This window comes from Theropithecus gelada, chromosome X (assembly GCF_003255815.1).
Source record: "Theropithecus gelada isolate Dixy chromosome X, Tgel_1.0, whole genome shotgun sequence".
Classification (NCBI taxonomy): Eukaryota; Metazoa; Chordata; class Mammalia; order Primates; family Cercopithecidae; genus Theropithecus; species Theropithecus gelada.
Genome location: NC_037689.1, coordinates 81,409,751 through 81,431,473, shown reverse-complemented (window position 1 = coordinate 81,431,473; position 21,723 = coordinate 81,409,751). Strand labels below are relative to the sequence as shown.

The 21,723-nt window shown below is 35.9% G+C and overlaps 1 protein-coding gene across 5 annotated transcripts in view; it reads right to left on the bottom strand.

Annotated features, from left to right (window-relative positions):
- The window catches only part of PHKA1 (phosphorylase kinase regulatory subunit alpha 1), a 133,481-nt gene that overhangs the window by 40,347 nt on the left and 71,411 nt on the right, over positions 1–21,723 (bottom strand). For 3 of the 5 annotated variants that reach the window (XM_025372152.1, XM_025372153.1, XM_025372154.1), the window contains exons 15-21: positions 17,698–17,807; positions 16,578–16,722; positions 8,575–8,653; positions 4,679–4,845; positions 2,020–2,196; positions 513–604; positions 27–166 (exon numbers count right to left, since the gene is read on the bottom strand). In XM_025372152.1, coding sequence (XP_025227937.1) covers positions 27–166; positions 513–604; positions 2,020–2,196; positions 4,679–4,845; positions 8,575–8,653; positions 16,578–16,722; positions 17,698–17,807 — 910 coding nt within the window. The remainder of the gene's footprint in view (positions 1–26; positions 167–512; positions 605–2,019; positions 2,197–4,678; positions 4,846–8,574; positions 8,654–16,577; positions 16,723–17,697; positions 17,808–21,723) is intronic. The other 2 variants (XM_025372155.1, XM_025372156.1) reach the window with 1 other exon arrangement.

The following is a 21,723-nucleotide window of genomic DNA, read 5'->3' as shown; positions in this document are numbered from 1 at the left end:
CTAGATTGATGATATCTACCACTTACTTCATAGTATACAGCATATAGAGGATATCAGCTTGTTCCTGTAAGCTTGAGGTCTCCTTCAACTGTAAAACCAGTGCTTTAAAGTCAACCTCTCCAGACTGGTCTCTAGGAAGATGTATTTCTACACGAACAGAGGGAACCTTTAGTTTGAGAAATGATGAAAAGAAATTAAGTTCACAAGTGCTCAACTTAAATAATATCCTAGAATGAGTCATCTTTTTACCTCTAAACCTTTTCCAAAGGAATTCTTTAAATATTAATGAAAGGCAAAGCAAAAACAATGAAACCTTCCAGATGTATAATACAGCAATCTAGTTTTCCCAAAGTCTGACCAGACAAACTTGCCCAATGTAAAAGTTCACCAGGATAGCATTTTGCGTACCACTAGTTACTACTAACAAGAACCATAATGACTAGTTCTATTATTTCCCATAAAGATGGCAGTTTTTCAAAAAGCCGATAGAAATACCTCTTGCGCAAATTTACCTGGTTCTCCTGTCGGGAATGAGATGAATCAAGTAAATTGAATGAAGGCCGGGAAGCCTGAAATAACTTCATAGGAAGATACATGTGAACATCTGCAAAAGTATGACATTTGTGGGAAATATTAGATAATTAGGAGACTAATAGAAATGCACAATTGACTCCAACAATTAAGTCACATGTGAGTCAATTCTTTATAGAACAAGAATGAGAAATTTCTTCTTTCTTGGTAATATCAAAGAAAACAAATATGAATACCAGATAATTTAAATCATGTGCAATTAATAAGTATATTTTGAATTGAATTTCTAGAATTATAGCACTAGCTGGACATGTAAGATATTAAATTTACTAATGTAATTAATCCACAATGGTGCGTTCACTGATACTTTGATGGAATACGACATATAATAGAAAGAACTCAGTTGCATTTTATATTTTCCGAACTTTTCTAGGTGAATATCTGGCTGTTAGTGGTTAAATTTCCCTAACAATACGTGAATGGATAATCCTATCTAGGGAATAAAAAAAATGTAGTTGAGATATTCCTAAGATTGTTTACTTACAGTTCATTGTTGAAATACTTACCATCACCTCTAAGGAAAGATTTGTAATTTTCACCACTTTACAGATACAGAAAGAGAGATACAGAGCTCAAATAACTGTTCAAGCAAGTAAGTAGCAGAGCTGGGAATTAAGCTCAAGTTTTCTGGTTCACAACTGAGAAGTATAACTTAATACATTTCATCTCTTCATATACGCCCTTTCTCAAGGAAGCATACTCAAAGGGTATGCTAAGCTTTTCCCTATTATAAATGTTAAATGATTCCCAAAGTTCATGTTTAATATCTTTGGTTAGTAATGGTCAATAAAGTTTTAGACAGCAAGAGCATGCATCTCAGTCATTCTCATCATCTGTAGAATGTTAACATTCAGGTCTTCTAGGTGTGGCCAAGGGAGCCCTTCTCTCCTGTCATATCCAGCTACTATCGAGACATTGAACACTCTTTGGAACCATGACTACTCCTGGCAATGTGTGGCAGAAGACACCCTCCACTGTAAATACAACTGAAGGAGGGTAGTGGCCATGGGGAGGAGAATGGCAAAGTTGTAAAGAATGAGTATTATATTTGACAAAACAGATCTACATTGCTGGAACAACAATAAAATTCCATAGAAGTAATTTTCCCAAAGGAAAAGCCCTTTCTACCATTTTTAACTTTAATGTTATAGTTGAATATGCTCCATGTCTCTTGTTCTGCCTCTTCTTACCATGTTACCAGTTAAACCAGACTACATAGCACTACCTGCAGCATAACTATACACAATTCATGAATTTTACAAATATTTGAGTGTCTAATGTGTTCTAGGTGCTGTTGCTGTCTGAGATGCTGGGGATAAAGCAGTGAACAAAACTTAAGTTCCTGCTTACATTGTAATCAATGCCCGCCCCCATCCTGGGCTTCACGTCATCCTGTGCCTGACTCTGGTGAGTCACAGCATTACTCACTCTGTACATGCAGTTCCTTGGCCTTGGTCACCAAGGACATTAAGTCGCAGGTTGTTTGCACAGCAGCTCGGAACCGATCTAGCCCTCCCTTCTGTGAGGTAGGGGCTAGTTTAGGATGGGGAGCAGTGTGCGCCAAAAGGTGATCTAAATAACGAGCAACTTCATCACCACAGCGAGCTGCAAGGTTAGTGGGGGAAGGGGGAAGAGAAAAGAATGAAAATATTTTAGTTACTTTATAATCTACCCCAGCAAAGAGAATGATTGGCTCCTGTGCTCACAACATAGCACCAGAAGTAGGTTGTTTTTAGCTCATGGAGGAAAAGCTTGTGATCATGATATAACCTCATTACTTTAAGATCCAGCGACCATGGCCATTTACCAGAACCCACCTCTTCTTCAACTTGCTGAGACAAGGTCAGGGTTCTTGAAAGCAGTATGAGCTTATTTTATACTGGAGCAAGCATTTAACAATCTGTGTATTTGCGTGTGTGCATGTGATGGTAATGGTGACAGGGATGGAGGAGGAGCAGAACAGGGAGCTTCAGGTGGCACTAATCTGAGGGGACTTTTGTGAGGAAGGGCCAGGAAAGGGCAAAAATCTTCCTAGTCACCTCATTTGTTTATTCACCAAATATTGTTGGCTGCTGTGTACCAGGCAGTGTACTAGGTACTGACATTTCAGTGGTGAAGAGGATGGATATGGTCCCTATCTTCTTGGACTCCCCTTCCCCCATACACCTTCTATAACATTATCTCTGAGTATGGGTAATGGAAAGAAAAACAACATATATCCTGTGGAAGCTTAGTACTTTAGACTTTACATGAATATTCACAATGTTTATAGTTAGAAAAGCACACTATTCAGATCAATACCAAAGTCTGCTATATCAGTCATGAGTCATCTGGTTTTTGATGATATTTACTGATCTCTCCAGATGTCTTTCTGTGTTCTGACGTGACTAAGGCAAACTAGTAGAGCTGTAAGAATGGAGTTCATATTCAGTGACATCCTAATGACAAAGATTGTAACCTTGAATATAATCTAGAAACTTGAGTGGAGGATTATGAAGAATATGGAGAGAAGCTCTTTACCCACAGAAGGGCTGGCAAGCAATAAATACATTCATTTTGAGACCACTGATGAGTAAACCCGGAAGTAGGAAAGTGGCTCAGAATGCCATAATGTCAAATTCAGTAATATGTATCATTAGAAATATATATTTTAGTAATCCAATGGAATGAGTACTACAGATAAAAATCACAACTACCTATAGAATAGCAAACAATCTCAATATATGATCTTTTCATTTAATTTTCAAAGTATTTTATGCCAAGACATCATGACTTTGGTTTTATTGATAACAGTAAATAGCCTTGTATTTAATGTACTTTTCCAACAAAGAAATTCAACTGTTTTAGATCTTACAAAAACAAATACAGAATAAATGAAGTAGTGCTTAGTGAGTAAATATCGGGCCCAAAAAAGAAAATAGTCCTTCTGACTGCTAATGTGTTGCCCTATTGTATGAGATTGTGCTGGCTGACCTCACTGAGGACCGAAAATTTATTTTTTTTCTTTTCTCCAACATGTCGCCCGGGCTGGAGTGCAGTGGCCGGATCTCAGCTCACTGCAAGCTCCGCCTCCCGGGTTTACGCCATTCTCCTGCCTCAGCCTCCCAAGTAACTGGGACTACAGGCGCCCGCCATCTCGCCCGGCTAGTTTTTTGTATTTTTTAGTAGAGACGGGGTTTCACCGTGTTCGCCAGGATGGTCTCGATCTTCTGACCTCGTGATCCACCCGTCTCGGCCTCCCAAAGTGCTGGGATTACAGGCTTGAGCCACCGCGCCCGGCCACCACTCTTAAGATAAAGAAATTGGCTGCCTTAAGTTACAGGCTAACAGTCAAATACCCAGACAATGAAAGCAGGCAAATCATGTTTTAGAGGGCTAGACAAATAATTCTTTCTCATTGGTCCTTCTTTGTATGAGATTCAAGCAACATAATGCCTGCTCTGCCTAAGTCAGTATTTTAACACTGTAGGGTCGTGTTGCTCAGTCACTTTCAATTCACGCCCCTGCAGTGCTTTCTCACTATATCACCTTTGTATTCCTAGAAGCCAGTTAGAGTTTGACTTAGTTGTATTTGCCTAGTTTGTACTACGAAAATAACAGGCATACTGAATAGCCTTTTTCAAACTACACAGACCTCCGCACAGACTCTGATATGCTCCTCTAATATTATATAAAAGGACTCTAATTAAATTTCATATTTTTATGCTTTTTAATGTCAAAAAGCCCTATTGTATATGTATTATTTTCCTACTTCACACTTGATTAAACATCTGTCACTCACCACTGCTTCTTCCCATGTCAAAATCACCAGTCACTTCAAATGCCTGGGAGAGGAATCTTCCCCAATCTTAGTAAGGGACAGTCCAACTCCATACTCCACAATTACCACCGGAATATTAGACCAGAAACCAAAGGTAAGTAGAGGGAGGAAAAGTAAAGCCAAACAAAAGTAGAGATCTAGGTGTATTAAACAGGAGTGAGGACAGAACACTGTGAGACTGCTGGCAGCGTAAATTATTAAGGATGGTGCTAAACAATATTTTGTAGTTTTGTCCAGCCAGGCCAGTGCTTTATGAAGCCTCCTTACCACGACTGGTTGAATCATAATCATTCATCCAGTTGGCAGATTCCAGGTAATCATAGTTGTCATCATAATCTTCACTGTACAGCTTACCCTCAGGTCCAGGGTCCATGAAGCTCAAGTGTGTGCAACAAGATGTTGTTAAAAACTCTGACAATTTACCTGTTTGAACCCTAAAAATTACAGGAGGATAGAAAACAGAAAATCAGGGGTGATCCTTTTTAAACAACACAATGTTAGTGATAAAAGGACACCTAACATGTTTTGTTGGGGGATTACTAATGTGCATACATTAATATAAATTTTGTAAAAACAAAATTTTACAGCACTCCTAGGCATGGTATACATCTTAAATGGCTGGGGGACTGTATTAATAAAGGTTACAATTATGGATTAACAATCCACCAGCAGACCAGTTTTGCTCTCTTCTACTGCCATATATTACGTTGCTAACTATGCCAAATATCTGGTAAAAATTTGCATTGGTTACTGGAGAAGCCTGGAGAGAATGAAGATAAATCATCACAAACCCATCACATCATTAAAAAAAATACCCAAAGGCCATTGGAACATAAAGGATGGTACTTGACAATTTTGTAAATTATAGTAGACTGTAAGCCATATTGTCTCCTACTTATGAAGACAATTACAAAACCCAAAAGCAAAGTCAGCATTACCAAATTTCTAAAGAGGCCAACTTGAAGGGGCTATCAGTGGCCACACCTTGGATAATTAAAATATTGAAATAATGACAGAAATGGATCATGGCATATTAAATAAAATAATAATCTATGAATCTGTGCTGATACTAAACTACAAAATAAAAGGGAGGAAGGGAAAGCTCTTTTTTAACATAAGAATTTCCACCAATAAATGTACCCAGAATGATAGAAATACAATTTAATAACTCCATTAGTAATAAGTAAATTCATGCAAGGATCAATGGAAGCTAATATGATTTGATCAAACACTGTTGGAGAGAGGATATGCAGCAACCTGGCAGATACCAGGTTCAACACCTTAAACAAGTGATCAAGGTTATCATCACCCAATAACGTCACAAACAAATCTCATGTGCCTCCTGATATGATGCACTGAAAGGGACTGTAGTAAATTCTTACAATTGTATGTTTCCCTGGCATCTATTTTGAATATAAGCTTAACTTTCTCATACCAGAAGCAGAGTTCAGTCATCTCTGACAGTTTCCAGTTGTACACCTCCCTCAGTTTCTCACTGTGGTCAGTCCACATATCTGCCTTACACAACTTCCTCTTGGTAACCACCTCCCTAAGGGACAGCTAAATATGATCTATTCGACTAGCCTTACTGATGCTCACATCCTACATGAACTATGCCAATATGCCACAGTGACCACCTCTCAAGTCACAGTGTGACCTCCAGGAAGTCATGCCTGCTTGCTTTAAACCCATCAATTAAAACTCCCCAAGGAATATCTGTTTGGATAATGCCCTGGACCTCAATAAAGGCACTGGCCCATGGGTCTCTCTTTTTCTCTCTCCACATACTCCCTGACATCAGTGTGTGTGGCCTCCAGGTATTCTGTGTACCCCACCCGCAGGACCTGTAAGTAATAAAATCTTTATTTCCATCTTGTGCCTCTCCTAACCATTGAAAAGGTGCTCTCCATCTTAAAGATCCTAATTTAAAACAAGGACCCAACATCACACAGGTAGTATTCCTGCCAAAAACATATAGCCTAAATCTAATCATGAGAAACAACCAGACAAATCCAAATTGTGAGATATTCTGCAAAATAACTGACTGGCATTCTTCAAAAATGTAATGAAAACTGTCACGAAAGATTGACAAAAGGCTGGAGAACCCTTCTAGATTCAAAGATACCAAAGAGATATAACAACTAAGTGCTAACATGTGATCTCTGATTGGATCCTGGATTGGTGGGAAAACAGCATGATAAAACATTATTGGGATAATTGGGTAACTTTTTATTTTTCCTTCGACTTTATTTATTTCCAACTTTCATTTTAGGCTCAGGGGTACATGTGCAGATTTGTTACATGGGTAAATTGCGTGTCACAGGGGTTTGGTGTACAAATTATTTCGTCACCCATAGTAAGCATAGTATCCAATAGGTAGTTTTGTAGTCCTCACCTACCTCTTGCCCTCCACCCTCAGGAAGGTCCTGGTGTCTACTGTTTCCTTCTTTGTGTCCATGTCTACTCAATGTTTAGTTCCCACTTATAAGTGAGAACATGTGGTATGTGGTATTTGGTTTTCTGTTCCAGCGTTAATTTGCTTAGGATAATGGCCTCTATATGCATTCATGTTGCTGCAAAGGACATGATTTTGTTCTTTTTTATGGCAGTGTAGTATTCCATGGTGCATTACGTGCCACATTTCCTTTAACAAGTCCACCATAGATGGGCATCTAGGTTGATGCCCATCTTTGTCTTTGCTATTGTGTCTAGTGCTGTGATGAACATATGCACGTAAGTGTCTCTATGGTATAATGATTTATATTCTTTTGGATATATATCCAGTAATGGGATGGCTGGGTAGAATGGTAGTTCTATTTTAAGTTGTTTGAGAAATCTCGAAACTGTTTTCCATGGTCTCCCAGGCTGGAGTGCAGTGGTGCAATCCTGGCTCACTGCAACTTCCGCCTCCCAGGTTCAAGTGATTCTCATGTCTCAGCCTCCCGAGTAGCTAGGATTACAGGTACGCACCAGCACGCCTGGCTAACTTCTATATTTTTTGTAGAGACAGGTTTTTTCCATGTTGGCCAGACTAATCTTGAACTCCTGGCTTCAAGTGATCTGCCCGCCTTGGCTCCCAATCTAAGTGTGATGATTATATTACAGTTATATGTAAGAATGCACTTGTTCTTAGACAAAAACAACAACAACAACAACAACTTAAGTATTTAGGGTTGAAGAGTTATGATGTCTATGGCTAATTATTTTAGCAAAAAAGCATGTGTGTATATGTGTGTACATATATGTATATACATATACATAACACATAGTATATGTAGTATGTACATGTATGTGTATATGCATACATATGTATATGGGAAGACGTAGGGAGGAAGAGAGAAAGGAAGGGGGGAAAGGCAGGAAGGGAGGGAAGGGAAGAAATAGAGAATGCACAGTGGGACAAAATGTTAATAACAGGTGAATCTTGAAAAAGGGTATATGGGTGTTCAGCAGTATTCTTGCAAATTTCTGTAAGCTGGAAATTTTTCAAAATAAAAACTTGGGGGAAAAAGAAAAGAAAAGCAGCTAGAATCAAATAATCTAATAGGCATTAGAAAAACAAAACAAAACAGGTTTTCTGATCCTTTGAGATCTAGGCAAAGAACAGGGTAGGAAAAACTTCCAACCTTCCTCTACAACATTAAATTCCTTGATTCAGTCTATCAAACGTTAGCTCCTCTGAGTAGGATGGGATTATGTTATTGAAGATACAGTTAGTCCCCACTTACTCCTACAGGATATGTTCCAAAACCCTTGTGGATTCTTGAAACTGCAGATAGTACTGAACTTTATATATATATATATATATATGTATACACACACACACACTGTGTTTTTTCTTATACATACATACCTATGATATAGTTTAATTTATAAATTAAGCATAGTAAGAGCTTAAAATAATGAAACAGAACAATTATAACAATATACTATATTAAAAGTTATATGAACGCAGTCTCTTTTTCTCTCTCAAAATATCCTATTGTACTGTACTCACCTATTTGCAAACTACAGGTTGACCATGGGTAACTGAAATATCGGAAAGTGAAACTGTAGATAAGGAGGGACTATCATACACAGAAAGGCACCACAGGTATGCCACTACTGTACCCAGCCCCCTAATTTCATTTCATTTCACTAAAGAGTGTATAGAGGTCACTTACCTTGCCCCACCAAAATAGCCATCTTGCATTTTTCGGAGTGCTGCCAGGATACTTGAATTCAAGCTTGTTCCATCTTCATCTTGAAATGAACAGAATTTTAAAACAATCTTTGTGGTTTTAACTCTGAAGTAGGGGGAAATCTTGTAATTATTTCAAATCAACATTCTGGTGGTTACAGTACAAATGAGACACTCCTCATTGACCACCCTGATTTTAACAATTCATCTGAGAGCCAACAACACTGAAGAATGGGCAAATGGTAAGGGATGATGACTGATAGACAGATTTCCTCAAAGGCATTATCTTATTTGTCAGCATTATCTTATTTGTCAGAAGTACTTAGCACAGTGCCTGATGGCAGAACACTGAATGACTACTGAATGCTGATAATACCAGTAGCCACTACTTGTTGAATGTTATGTGCCAAGCACTGTGCTAAACGTTTTATAGACATTATCTCATATAAAGAACCTTGGCATATATGTCTGTGTATAGGCATAAAAACATCTAGAAAGCTAACAATTATCTGATTTTATGTGGAAGGAATCATACTACACATACTCTTTCATGATCTGCTTTCTAACTTAACCTTTGTAATAGCTAAAAATAATTCCTAGTAAATTTAGACTGTTTTATATTATAATCAACACTGTAATGAAGACCATTGTACCAACATCTTGATGCACTTATTCTATTATATCCTTAGGTTAAATTCTTACAAGTAGAACTATTAGGGCAAATGAAACACTAAGTAAATTTACAGAGATTGCCAAATTGCCCACTATAAGGGTTGTGCCAATTATATTTCCATCAACAGTATAGAAAGTGACTTTTTCCTACACTTTTAACAACGGGCAATGATCTTTTAAATTTTTCTTAATCTGACAGGTAAAACAAGAAGATATTGCTTTAATTTTATTGCCAATAAGATTATGCATATTTTCATGTATTTACTAAAAATCTGTATTTCTTTTATGAATTGCCTGATCATGTCCTTTTCCCATTTTTCCATTAGGTAGTTTATCTTTTTTCAGTTGACTTTCAAGAGTTCTTTGTTTTTTGGGGATATTACCCTTTTCATTCTTATATATATGACAAATACTTTATCTAGTTTATTATTTTTCTTTCAACCTCATCCACAGTACTTTTGATATAAAAGATTTATTTTAATTTTCATGTTTTTAAATCTGACAGTGTTTTATTTTTGTGTCTTGCAAAGGACAGCTCTCTTCAACCTAAGATAACAAAAATATTCTCTCATATATATATATTTTTTTGTTTTTGTTTTTGTTTTTTGAGATGGAGTCTGGCTCTGTTGTTCAGGCTGGAGTGCAGTGGTGCAATCTTAGCTCACTGCAACCTCTGCCTCCCGGGTTCAAGTGATTCTTCTGCCTCAGCCTCCCAAGTAGCTGGGACTACAGGCACTTGCCACCACACCTGGATAATTTTTGTATCTTTAGCAGAGATGGGGTTTCATGATGTTGGCCAGGGTGGTCTCAAACTCCTGACCTCAAGTGATCCGCCCGCCTTGACCTCCCAAAGTGCTGGGATTATAGGCTTGAGCCACCCCGCCCAATCTCCCATATTTTTTTCTAAGACTCTCACAGGTTTATTTTTTATGGTTAGCTCTTTAATCTATTTAGAATGTATTTTTGCAAAGAAAAGTAAAGTAGCAAGCCTAAATGAATTATTTTCCCAAATGTATTTATATTTACATTTTGTCTGTATTTGAAATTCTATCTTTATTATTACTTTAATTACAATAGATCTTTCACTTTCTTTTAAAAATTTGGTTATTCATTTACATTTTCTCTTCCATATGAAATCGAGGTTCAGCTTGTTCGTAAAAATTTATGTTTTTGTTATTATTGGGAATTGCCTGAATTGATATAATGAGAGTGGGTAATTTCTCAATATTAACTATTTACATCTAGGAACATGGTGTATCTCTCTACTAATTAAAATATTTTATTGTCTTCAATAGTTTTATAGTTTTTCTCATACACTTTTATAAATGTTTCTATTCAGCTTATACTTGTATTCTTACTTTTCTAGGAAATCTGTCAATTTTATCTAGATGTACAAAATTGTAGTTGGTATTCTTTTATAGTGTTTAAAGTCTCCTCTATTTCTGTTGCTATATCTCCTTTGTCATTCCTAACATTTTTATTATTTTTTTCTTTACTCTGAATTCTACTTCACCAGATATTAATGTAGCTACTTCTGCTTTTTAAAATTAATGTTTAAAATTAATGTTTAAAATTAATGTATATCTTTTTCCTTCCTTTTCTTTTCAGTCTACGTATATTGTTATTTTTGAACTGATGTATTTAGGCTATTTAAATTTAAAGTAATTATTGATATGTTAGGATTAAGTCTGCCATTTTATTGTTTTCTATTTGTACCTCTGTTCTTCATTTCTCTATTTTCTTCTTCCTGCCTTCTTGTGGGTTACTTTTAAATTTTTTCAAATGTCATTTTGATTTACCTATACTGGGTTTGACTGTTATCTCCTTCCATAAGTTTTTTAATGGTTACTCTAGGCATTGTCTTATATATACAAACATGATACATATATCACTATTTACTAGTATCAGCGTTATACCAATTAAAGTTATGTATAGAATCTTATCTCCCATTAAGGTCCTTACTTTTGCCCATTTATAATATACTTGCCTTGAATATTTCTTCTACATACTTTAAGAACTACATTAAGCAATGCTTGTCAAGCATAATTTAGAAAACTGAAGTGGAAGGAGTTTGAGACCAGCCTGGCAAACATGGCGAAACCCCCTCTCTACTAAAAAAATATAAAAAAATAGCTGGGCATGGTGGTGCACTCCTGTAATCCCAGCTACTGGAGAGGCTGAGGCAGGAGAATCACTTGAACCCAGAAGGTGGAGGTTGCAGTGAGCTGAGATCGCGCCATTGCACTCCAGGCTGGGTGACAGAGAGAGACTCTGTATCAAAAGAAAGAAAAGTAAATAAAAGAAAGAAAAGAAGGAAAGAGAAAGAAAGAAAGAAAGAAAGAAAGAAAGAAAGAAAGAAAGAAAGAAAGAAAGAAAGAAAGAAAGAAAGAAAGAAAGAGAGAGAAAGAAAGAAAGAAAAAAGAGAGAAAGAAAAAAGAAAGAAAAAAAGAGAGAAAGAGAGAAAGAAAAAATAAAGAAGGAAAGAAAGAAAACTGAAGTGGAGAAAGTCTATTGTATCTAGTCATATTTTCACTCCTTCTATTTTTAGTTTTTCTTTTTGATGTTTCAAGATTCCATCTATTATTATTTCCCTTCTGTTTCAAGAACTTCCTTCAAACCATTCTTTCAGGGCAGATCTCCTGGAGACAAATTCACTTAGCTTTCCTTCATCGGAGAATGTCTTTTTTCTTTTATTCTTGAAGTACACTGGACAGGGCAAAATTCTTGGTTTAAAAATCTTTTTTTTTTCAGTACTTAAAAAATGTTGTGTCACTTCCCTCTGGTCTCCATGGTTTCTGATGAGAATTTTGCTGTCATTCTGTTTGTTGCTTATAGACATGGTATTGTTTCTTTTTGGCCACTTTCAAGATATTTCTTCTTTAATGTTCAAGAACTTTATTATTATGTGTTTTGACATGGATTTCTTCAGGTTTATCATGTTTGAGATTTTCTCATTTTTTTTTTAAATTTGTAGGTTTATGTCTTTTACCAATTTTTCAGTCATTATTAGTTGGAATGCTTTTTGGTTTTCTCCCATACTTTTTCTCCTCTTTCTGAAACTTTTATAACATGAATGTTAGATCTTTTTAACATGAATGTTAAAAATGTTAAATCTTTTGTTATTAGTCCTACAGGTCTTTGAGGCTCTGTTCATATTTTTTCTTTTTCTTTTTCTTTTTTTTTCTTTTTTTTTTTACTGTATTGTTCAGAATGGGTCATTTCTATAGTTCTGTCTTCAAGTTCACTCTGTTGTCTCCATTCTGCTACTGGGCCTATCTAGTGAGCTGTCCATCTCAGTTATTATATTTTTTCAGTCCTAAAACTTCCATTCAGTTCTTTATATCTTCAGTTTGTTTGCTAAGATGTGCATTCTACTTTGTCTTTAGTTTCAAGTGTGATTGTAATTGTGTGTTTAAGTGTTTTTATGATAACTGCCTTAAAATCTTTGCATGATAACTCCAACATTTGTTGATATCTGTTGATCACTGACACCACACTGGCTGAAGGGGGAGGAGCTCCTCTACTTTTGGGCAAGGATGAAAGTTTCAGCTCCCCACTAGCCCTTCTCTGATACTACTCCTAAGAGGGAGAGGGATGCCTCTTCAGAGCTGTGCAAGCGTGGAAGAGTCCCCACTCAGTCACTGCTCACAGGGGCATAAGTGGGGCCAAGTAAAATAGGGTCTAAAAGTTTTCTGTCTCTCTAGGTTGCTCCTTTCCTGTTCCTTCAGCTAGACAAAGCAGATTTTTCTTGGGTCTTTTAAAAAATCTGTTTTTCCATTTTTTGTTTTTTTTTTCCTTTTTGCATTTCTGAGATGTCAGTTTCTCTAGCTTCCAGTCCAGGACATATAAGGCCCAGGATATTTACTGCTCTGCTATTCTTCAGGTCCTAAAGTCCCTAGCTGATCTGCCTTCTTTCCAACTTTCAGAGTTTTCTTATGTTTGTTTTATATAAAATGTCAAGGATTTTTAGCTGCACTTAGCAGGAGGAATAGGGAGAAGTGAGTCTATGCCATCTTGTCTCAAAACCAAAAGTCATTTTATAAAAGTAAAAGTATGTAAGGATATTCTAAATATGACTTTGACCAAATCTCACAGATTATAAGTAGTGGTATCATTTTTCATTTCTAAGAAGCATATAATTTCAAATTTGACTTTCTCTTTAATCTAATAATTATTTGGGAAAAATTTAATTCCTTTATAGTTAGATTCTTTTTTAACTATTCTGTGTTAATTAGTTTTATGTCACATATCTGGCAATATCGTTTGTATGATTTCTACTTTTTAAACATAAACATTCTTTGTGTGTTCTGCCTTTTTGGATACATGGTTATATATACACCCATAAACACAAAAACCAAGTTTGTTACTCCTCTATGTCTTTAATTATTTTGTATAATTGATCTGTGACATTCTGATAGAAGTATGTTGTTGTTTCCCATCATGAATATATAATAGTTTTGTCATATTGTCCCTAAATTTTCCTAAATACTTGCTTTATACATTTAATTCACATTACTCAGTACATAAAAGTTTATACATGTTATATCATGTTGGTATACTATTTATCAATATAAAATATCCTACTTATCCCATTTACTGATTTTTGCCTTGAATTTTATTTGCTATTTTTCATATCAATACTGCTACCACTGCTTTCTTGTCAGCATTTACATGATATATCTTTACATATTCCTTTCTTCCATCTTTCTGTATGATTTTATTTTAGAGATATCTATTGTAAATAGCATCCACCTGTATGCCATTTATGTATTATTTTTGCTTTTTTATGTATTACAGGAATCTTTGTCTTTAACATGAGAATTTAACCAATCCACATTTCAATGTGATCACTAATGTTTGTTCTCTTTTCACCAGCACAAAATTTTCACTGGCAAAAACACACTGCTGTTGGTAATGTGGGCTTCAGGGACTGAAATATCTGGTTTGAGGCCTGGCTCTATCACTTACTAGCTTTGTGACTTTGGATAATGAGTACCTACCTGAATAAGAGTGTTATAGAGATTTCAAAATAATTTATTGAAAGCACTTAGCTCAGTGCCTGGCACAGAGAAAGTATTCAGTAAATATTACAGTTATTATTGCTATTGTTACTGTTGTTTTTGTTATGTGACCACATATCAAGTACAAAAAATGCTTGATTTAGGCCTAGATCTTTAGTTTTATTCTGCTTCCCAAGCTGTGGCTATGTATCTCATCCCAACTCTCAGGTATTTCAATTCTGAAATCTCTTTGTCACTACAAGCTTATGTCCCTTTGTAACTGGCTTCTTCGTATAAAATGTCCCTGATTCTATCAATGCAGCAACATTTACCTAGTGCTATGATCTGAATGTACCCCTAAATTCATTTGTTGAAACTTAATCACCAATGTGATAGCATTAAGAAGTAGGCCCTCTAGGGTGATTAAGTCATGAGTGTGGAGGCATCATGGATGGGATCAGGGCCCTTATAAAAGGGCTTAAGAGAGTGGGTTTACTTCTTTTCTGTCCCTTCTACAATGTAAAAACACATGTGTGTCTGCTGCAGAGGATGAAGCAGTAAGGCACCATCTTAGAAGGAGAGATTTCAGGTCCTTCCCAGACACCAAACCTGCCAGCACCTTGATCTTGGACCTCCTAGCTTCCAGAATAGTACAAAATAAAATTCTATTGTTTATAAATTACCCAGTTTTTGGTATTTTGTTATAGCTATCTTAATTCATCCCTTGTATCTAGTTAGCCAATACCTGACTTGGGTGTTGCTTAAAATGATTCATATCTTTCTTTTCCATTCTACTTTTATTACCTCCAATCCAGTGTACCTTCTCTTCACCTCATATGTGGAGACATCAGTCTCTCCTCACTACAATGTCTACTGTCATCAATAGTCCCCAAACATCTTTTTATCATATCACTCCTTGCTCAAAACCTTTTGATAGTTTCAGACTTCTGAGAAAAATCTATATTAAATATCTTTGCTTATTTTCAAGGTCTTCATTATCGAACCCTACCTTACTTTTCCCATTTTGCTTATAATTATACTCCAACACACAAACTCCACTCTATTCAGGTGGGTCACTTCATTCTCCTCTCACAGGTCAAGTTCATTCTTGCCTCTAGGCCTCACTCATGGTATTTTCCTCCTCACTTACAGTACCTTTCCTTCTTCCCTCCTGTCATCTGAATACTATCCATTCCAAAAAACCTAGTTAAGTCCTACCTCAGTTGAGAAATTTTCTTTGTCAACTGGATCGCCTTCTCTGTAAAATACCGATCTAATGGTTTAGTAATTCTTTATATATTGTCTTAAAATTGTTTCTATCATTCTTGCATATTAGCTTTTTGTCTCCAATTAGACCTTATACTTTCTGAAGACAATTCTGCAAATATAGTAGTTTTTAAATGGGTACTTGTGTTAATTGTCTTAAGTAATGAAGAAAGACAAAGAGAAGAAAGACTACCCTACTTCCTCAAATCCTGTGATGTTGAAGCACTTTTGAGATGTGACCAAAATCCCTAACAGTCTGGATTTTGAATGATTTACAATAAGGAATTTTTCTTTAATGAAAAGGAATTCTATGTACTTTGGCAGTACAAACAGGCCTTTGGAAGCAACAGGAGAAACACAGAAAGGAAGCAGTCGCTTCAGTATTGGCTCTAGTCCTCCAGGAACTGAGAGAATAATAAAACCTTTCACCCAGTTTCAAGTAAGCAATGTCAGGAAATCCATTTAAAAAAAAAAAGAGGAAACATAAACCAAAAGCCTTTTGGCTTTTTCCCCTACTAGATTTTACAGCTTCAGTTAGACAGGCTTTGGAAGAAGCAGCCTGGAAAATTATCTATAAAATCTTGATGTACCACTGGAGTAAGAAATATGCAGATACAGTATTATTGTCTTTAAAAATAATTGTATGAATAAAGTTTCTGAAAATTGACCTAGAAACTAATTAGCTAAAGTAACCACCAACCAAGTTTTAGGTTATCCTCTGCTACATTTTTTGAATTATAGCTCTCAAACTATGTGAAAACTATTCAATTATAGCTCTGAAATTATTGTGTGTTGATTTATGTATTACATATAGTCTGTCTTCACCTTCTAAAGCATAAGCTCCACGAGAACAGAAATCTCATCTGCCTTATTCACTCCATGTGTCCCCAGTGCTTAGAAAAGTGCTTGGCATAAAATAGGAGCCAATAAATACCGCTGAAAGAATAAATTATAAGAAGTAATTCTCTAGAAACACCAAGATGTTGAAGGGCTAAATCTATGACTTATTTCCAAAATACATTCATTCCTTGCCTCATGCAGCCCTTACCAAGCATGCTGTGTGAGACGGGGAAGGTGATGGTGGGCTGGCCTGTCATCCGCCAGCGGCTACAGAGGTAGGAGAGGTCTGTTCTAAGCATTTCCACTATCATCTTGTTGTCCAGAGCCAGGTAGAACTGTTGCTGGTCTATAAACTGAGACAAATAAAAATAATAGCTCAGAATAATTTACTCTCACAATTATCAAGTAATATTTTAAGCTACTCACATATTCAGAAGAGTATCCAAGGTGTCACAGGGCAATGATATCCCCAAATTTAATGTCTAATACATTCCAAGGTATCTGGTGGTTAACTGGCACATATAATGATTTCCGACATTTTTACGGTATGCTACAGTTTACAAAGTATTTTCAAGTATATAATTTTATTTAATCCTATAACCCCCCAGTGAGGGTTTTTCTTCTTTTAACAGATGAAAAATTAGGCTAAGAGATGATATGTAGATTAGCAAAATCATATGGCTAGCAAATGGCAAACTCAGAAACAGAATCTATGGTCCATTACTCTTTTGTCTATTCCTACCTCAGCTGCACTATTTCAAATGTAAGATGACAAATGGGGAGTTTAAGCTTTCTTTCCAGAAAATAGTTTCTCCTCCCCATAAACACAGATAATCAGGTTTGTTATTATCATGTAGCTAATAAACATCAGGCTAACAACGTGTTTAGTAACAGCTAAGAGGACTGACATTTTTGTTTAGAAGAGGACACTGAAGATTTCTATGAATGTAAAAAGGGCCCTTCCTCCAAACAAAGAAAAGATAATTCAGTAGCTGAATAAAAAAGGTTGTATTTTGTTTATAAAGGACACATACAGTTTTATTTTTAACTTTTAAAAGTAAGGATTACTTTTGTAAGTACTCTAGCATTTGTAACATCCTTAGTTTCTGCAATACCCACGGGTACTTTTGGCAGTTACAATCACTTAGCGAAACTCTGTGCTGGAAGCTCAATTCAGTTCAACTCTATAAATATTCACTGAGTAAGTTACGTGCAAGGCCTGGTGGAACTCTTTGACACTTATCCCAACTCCAGTAAATGCTTTACTTCTCCAATGTTTTTCTTTTATTTCCATTCATCTCAATGCACATTCAAGCTATTTCACCCACCTGTGGAGTGAAAGTAAAGATAGTTTTCCGAATGTCATAGAGTTTTGAAGTTCCAAGCACTCCCATGTGTCTGTAGGGTCGTCCACTGAGTTTCATTCTATTGTTGCATCCTGATACAGAATTGAGAAATGGTAAAGATATTTCTAGAGCACAAATCAAATCAGCAAACATTTTTACATATATATATACATACACACACATATACATATACATACACAATGCATGTATATACATATAGACATACACACATCCACTATATTTGCTTGAATTTAAGTTGTCTTCTTTTTACAGTTTAGCATTCTGAAATTGGAATCCATCCTATAATTGATGTCTATGTTAAACGTAGCTGAATTTCTTTTCGTCTTCCAAAAGGGAGTTATAAAATCAATACCTCTTATGATGAGAAAATAGTTTATTCACACACATATTTTTCTTTTATATCATAGGATAACAGTTTATATTGTTCTAAAACTTTTTCCCCCAAAACACATACTAAATATGCTTTCATGTCAGTACTGACAGGACTATTACTTTTTTATTTTTTGACTAGAACACATTTTTCTTGGGAATTTAATTTTTTTCATTTGCTTTACCTAAGTGTTATACTTATCAAGTATGTCAGTTTTAGTGTTGCTGCACCAGAGAATTGTCAAAGCCTTGGTCATATTCCAGGGTTCACTCTGTAAAGCACACATTTTACCTGAGATTGATGTCACAACCAGGTTTTTCCACTATTCCTTCCTTTTTGTTTCTATTTAATACTGTAAAATATATACAACATAAAATTTACCATTTACTATTTTAACAACCTTAAGTTCAGTGGCATTAAGGACATTTACATCATTGTGCAAACATCACCACCAACTATCTCCAGAACTCTTTCATCTTCCCAAACTGAAACTCTATTCATTGAACAGTAACTTTTCATGTCCCCTGCTTCCCAGCCTCTGGCAACCACCGTTCTACTTTGTATCTCTATGAATTTGGTATCTCATATAAATGGAATAATACAATATTTTTCCTTTTGTAACTAGCTTATTTCATTTAGCATAGTCTTCGAGGTTCATCTATGTGTAGCATATGTCAGAATTTCCTTCCTTTTAAAGGCTTAATAATATTCCATTTTGGGTATACATTTTGTGTATACATTGCATAGTGTTTATCCATTCATTGATGGACATTTAGGTTGTTTCCACTTTTTGGCTATTGTGGGCAATGCTGCACATTGATGTAGAAAATGTCTGTTCAAGTGAGATCACTTGGACACAGGAAAGGGATCATCACACACCGGGTCCTATCTTAGGGTGGGGGTGGGATAGCATTAAGAGATATACCTAATGTAAATGACGAGTTAATGGGTGCAGCACACCAACATGGCACATGTATACATATGTAACAAACCTGCACGTTGTGCACATGTACCCTAGAACCTAAAGTATAATAAAAAAAAAAAAAAGAAAAAGAAAACGTCTGTTCAAGTTCCTATTTTCACTTCTTTTGGATATATACTCAGAAGTGTAATTGCTGGATCATATAGTAATACTATGTTTAATTTGTTTGAGGGACAGCCATACTGTTTTCCATTGGGGCTGACCCATTTTGCATTCCCATCCACAGTACACAAGAGTCTTCATGTCTCCACATCCTCATCTTGGCTATTGAGGGTCCCTTGAGATTCCATATAAATTTTAGAATAAATTTTTCTATTTTTCAAAAATCGTCATTTGGGCTCTTGATAGGGCTTGCATAGAATCTGTTGATAGCTTTGGGTTGTACTGGCATCTTAACAATATTATGTCTTCTAACCCACAAAGACAGCATGTCTTTCCATTTATTTGTATCTTCTCTATTTCTTTTAGCAATGTTTTTCCATTTTCAGTGTACAAGTCTTTCACCTCCTTGGTTAAGCCTATTCTGAAGTATTTTATTCTTTTTGATGCTATTATAAATAGAACTGTTTTCTTAAATTCCTTGTCAAATCATTCATTTTTAGTGTATAAAAATGCAACTGACTTTTGTGTGCTGATTCTGTATCCTACAAGTTTGCTGAATTTGTTTATTAGTTCTCACAGGTTTTTTTGTTTTGTTTTGTTTTGTTTTAATAAAACCATGTCATCTGTGAATGGAGATCATTTTAATTTTTCTTTGTGAATTTGGATGTCTTGTATTTCTTTTTCTTGTCTAACTGCTCTGGCTAGAACTTCCAGTGCTGGCCGACTGTGATGGTGTGTACCTGTTGTCCCAGAGACTAAGGTGGGAGGATCCCCTGAGCACAAGAGTTTGTGACCAGCCTGGGCAATACAGTCAGACCTTGTCTCAAAAAAAAAAAAAAAAAAAAAATGCTATGTTGAATAGAAGTCTGTGTGTCTGTTTTGATTATTTTTTCTTTTGTCTTTCATTAATTTTATTAATTTACCAATTAATAACAAGTCATGGTTTTCTAACTCATGTCTTGTTATATTTTTTCAATGCTGAATACAGTGTATAAAGAATTGTAGAGGCTCTGGATGATATTATTTCCCTCCAGAGAAGATTCAGTTTATTTTAGCAGGCAGATACAGTATAAGTAAATCTTCTTAGCCCAATCAGGAATTGAGAAGACTGTTTTAGGATTTGTGTTTGAGGCTTTCTAAGAACTTGTCTATTTATGGCTTTTCCTTACTCCTAAGGTATAGTCCACTCTTTAGGGGTTTCTATTGAAAGCACAAGGTGTTTATCACAATCCCTTCCATATAGGAAGGTCCTGAAATGCAATTTTTGTCTCCGTAAAACAGTGAGACTTTCTGCTTAGTTTCTTGGCCCCTTACTTCACACAAGCAAAACTTAAGAATCAGCAAACGCCTCAAAGGTAAGCTGCACAGAGAATAGCGAGTTTATTCTTTGAGTGTCTCTTCTGTCCAAGGTTTTAGTTTCTCAAGTTCTGGCTGTTGTAATTACTCTCTGAAGCCTTCACTCACCTTCATTTTTAAAATCTAGCCATTCCAGTTATTCTTAGTATGACAGCCCAATACAAGCTATTTCATCACAGCTGGAAGCTGAAAGTCTACCTTTTCTTTTTAGCTATGATACAATATACATAATTCTACCATTCTTGTTTATACACATTACAGTGCTTCTAATTGTTGTTTTGCCACCACAAATTATAACGTAGTGAACATCCTTGAATATATATCCTTGTGTACTTGTACGAGTGTTATACAGGATAGATTCTAGGCTGGTTGCAGTGGCTCACGCCTGTAATCCCAGCACTTTGGGAGGGAGGCCAAGGTGGGCGGATCACGAGGTCAGGAGTTCGAGACCAGCCTGGCCAACATGGTAAAACCCCGTCTCTACTAAAAATACAAAAGTTAGCCAGGCATGGTGGCGGGCACCTGTAATCCCAGCTACTTGGAAGGCTGAGGCAGGAAAATCACTTTTGGGAGGCGGATGTTGCAGTGAGCCGAGATCACTCCAGTGCACTCCAGCCTGGGCAACAAGAGTGAGGCTCCATCTCAGGGGGAGAAAAAGAAAAAGAAAAGGGTAGATTTCTAGAACTAAGGTTGTTGGTCAAAGACATGTGCATTACATTTTTTTATAGGTAATGCCTACCTGCCTCTAATTTACACTACCAGGATGCTGAGAGTGTCCACATCTCCATATATTCATCAGCACTGGATATTGGCACTCAACTTTTGTAAAATTGATGGGCAAAAAATTATATAGCACTATTCTTTTATCTTACGTTTTCACAATCATTGGTGAGGTTGAAACTATGATAACTTAAAAAATATAGTACTAGGAAAGAAGAAACAGTGATCAGCAGCACCAAAAAATAAGATTAAAAGTATCCACACACATGTGAGTTAGCATATGCATGTACAGTAAATGATAAAGATGGAATTTCAAAACAACGTATATATGAACTATTCAATCAATAGTGCTGGAACAATTGGTTATTTGGCAAAAAGTCAGGTTTTTACCTCATAGGACAAACTAAAATTAATATTGTAGCCTAAGACTTAAATGTAAAATTGTAACCATAAATAA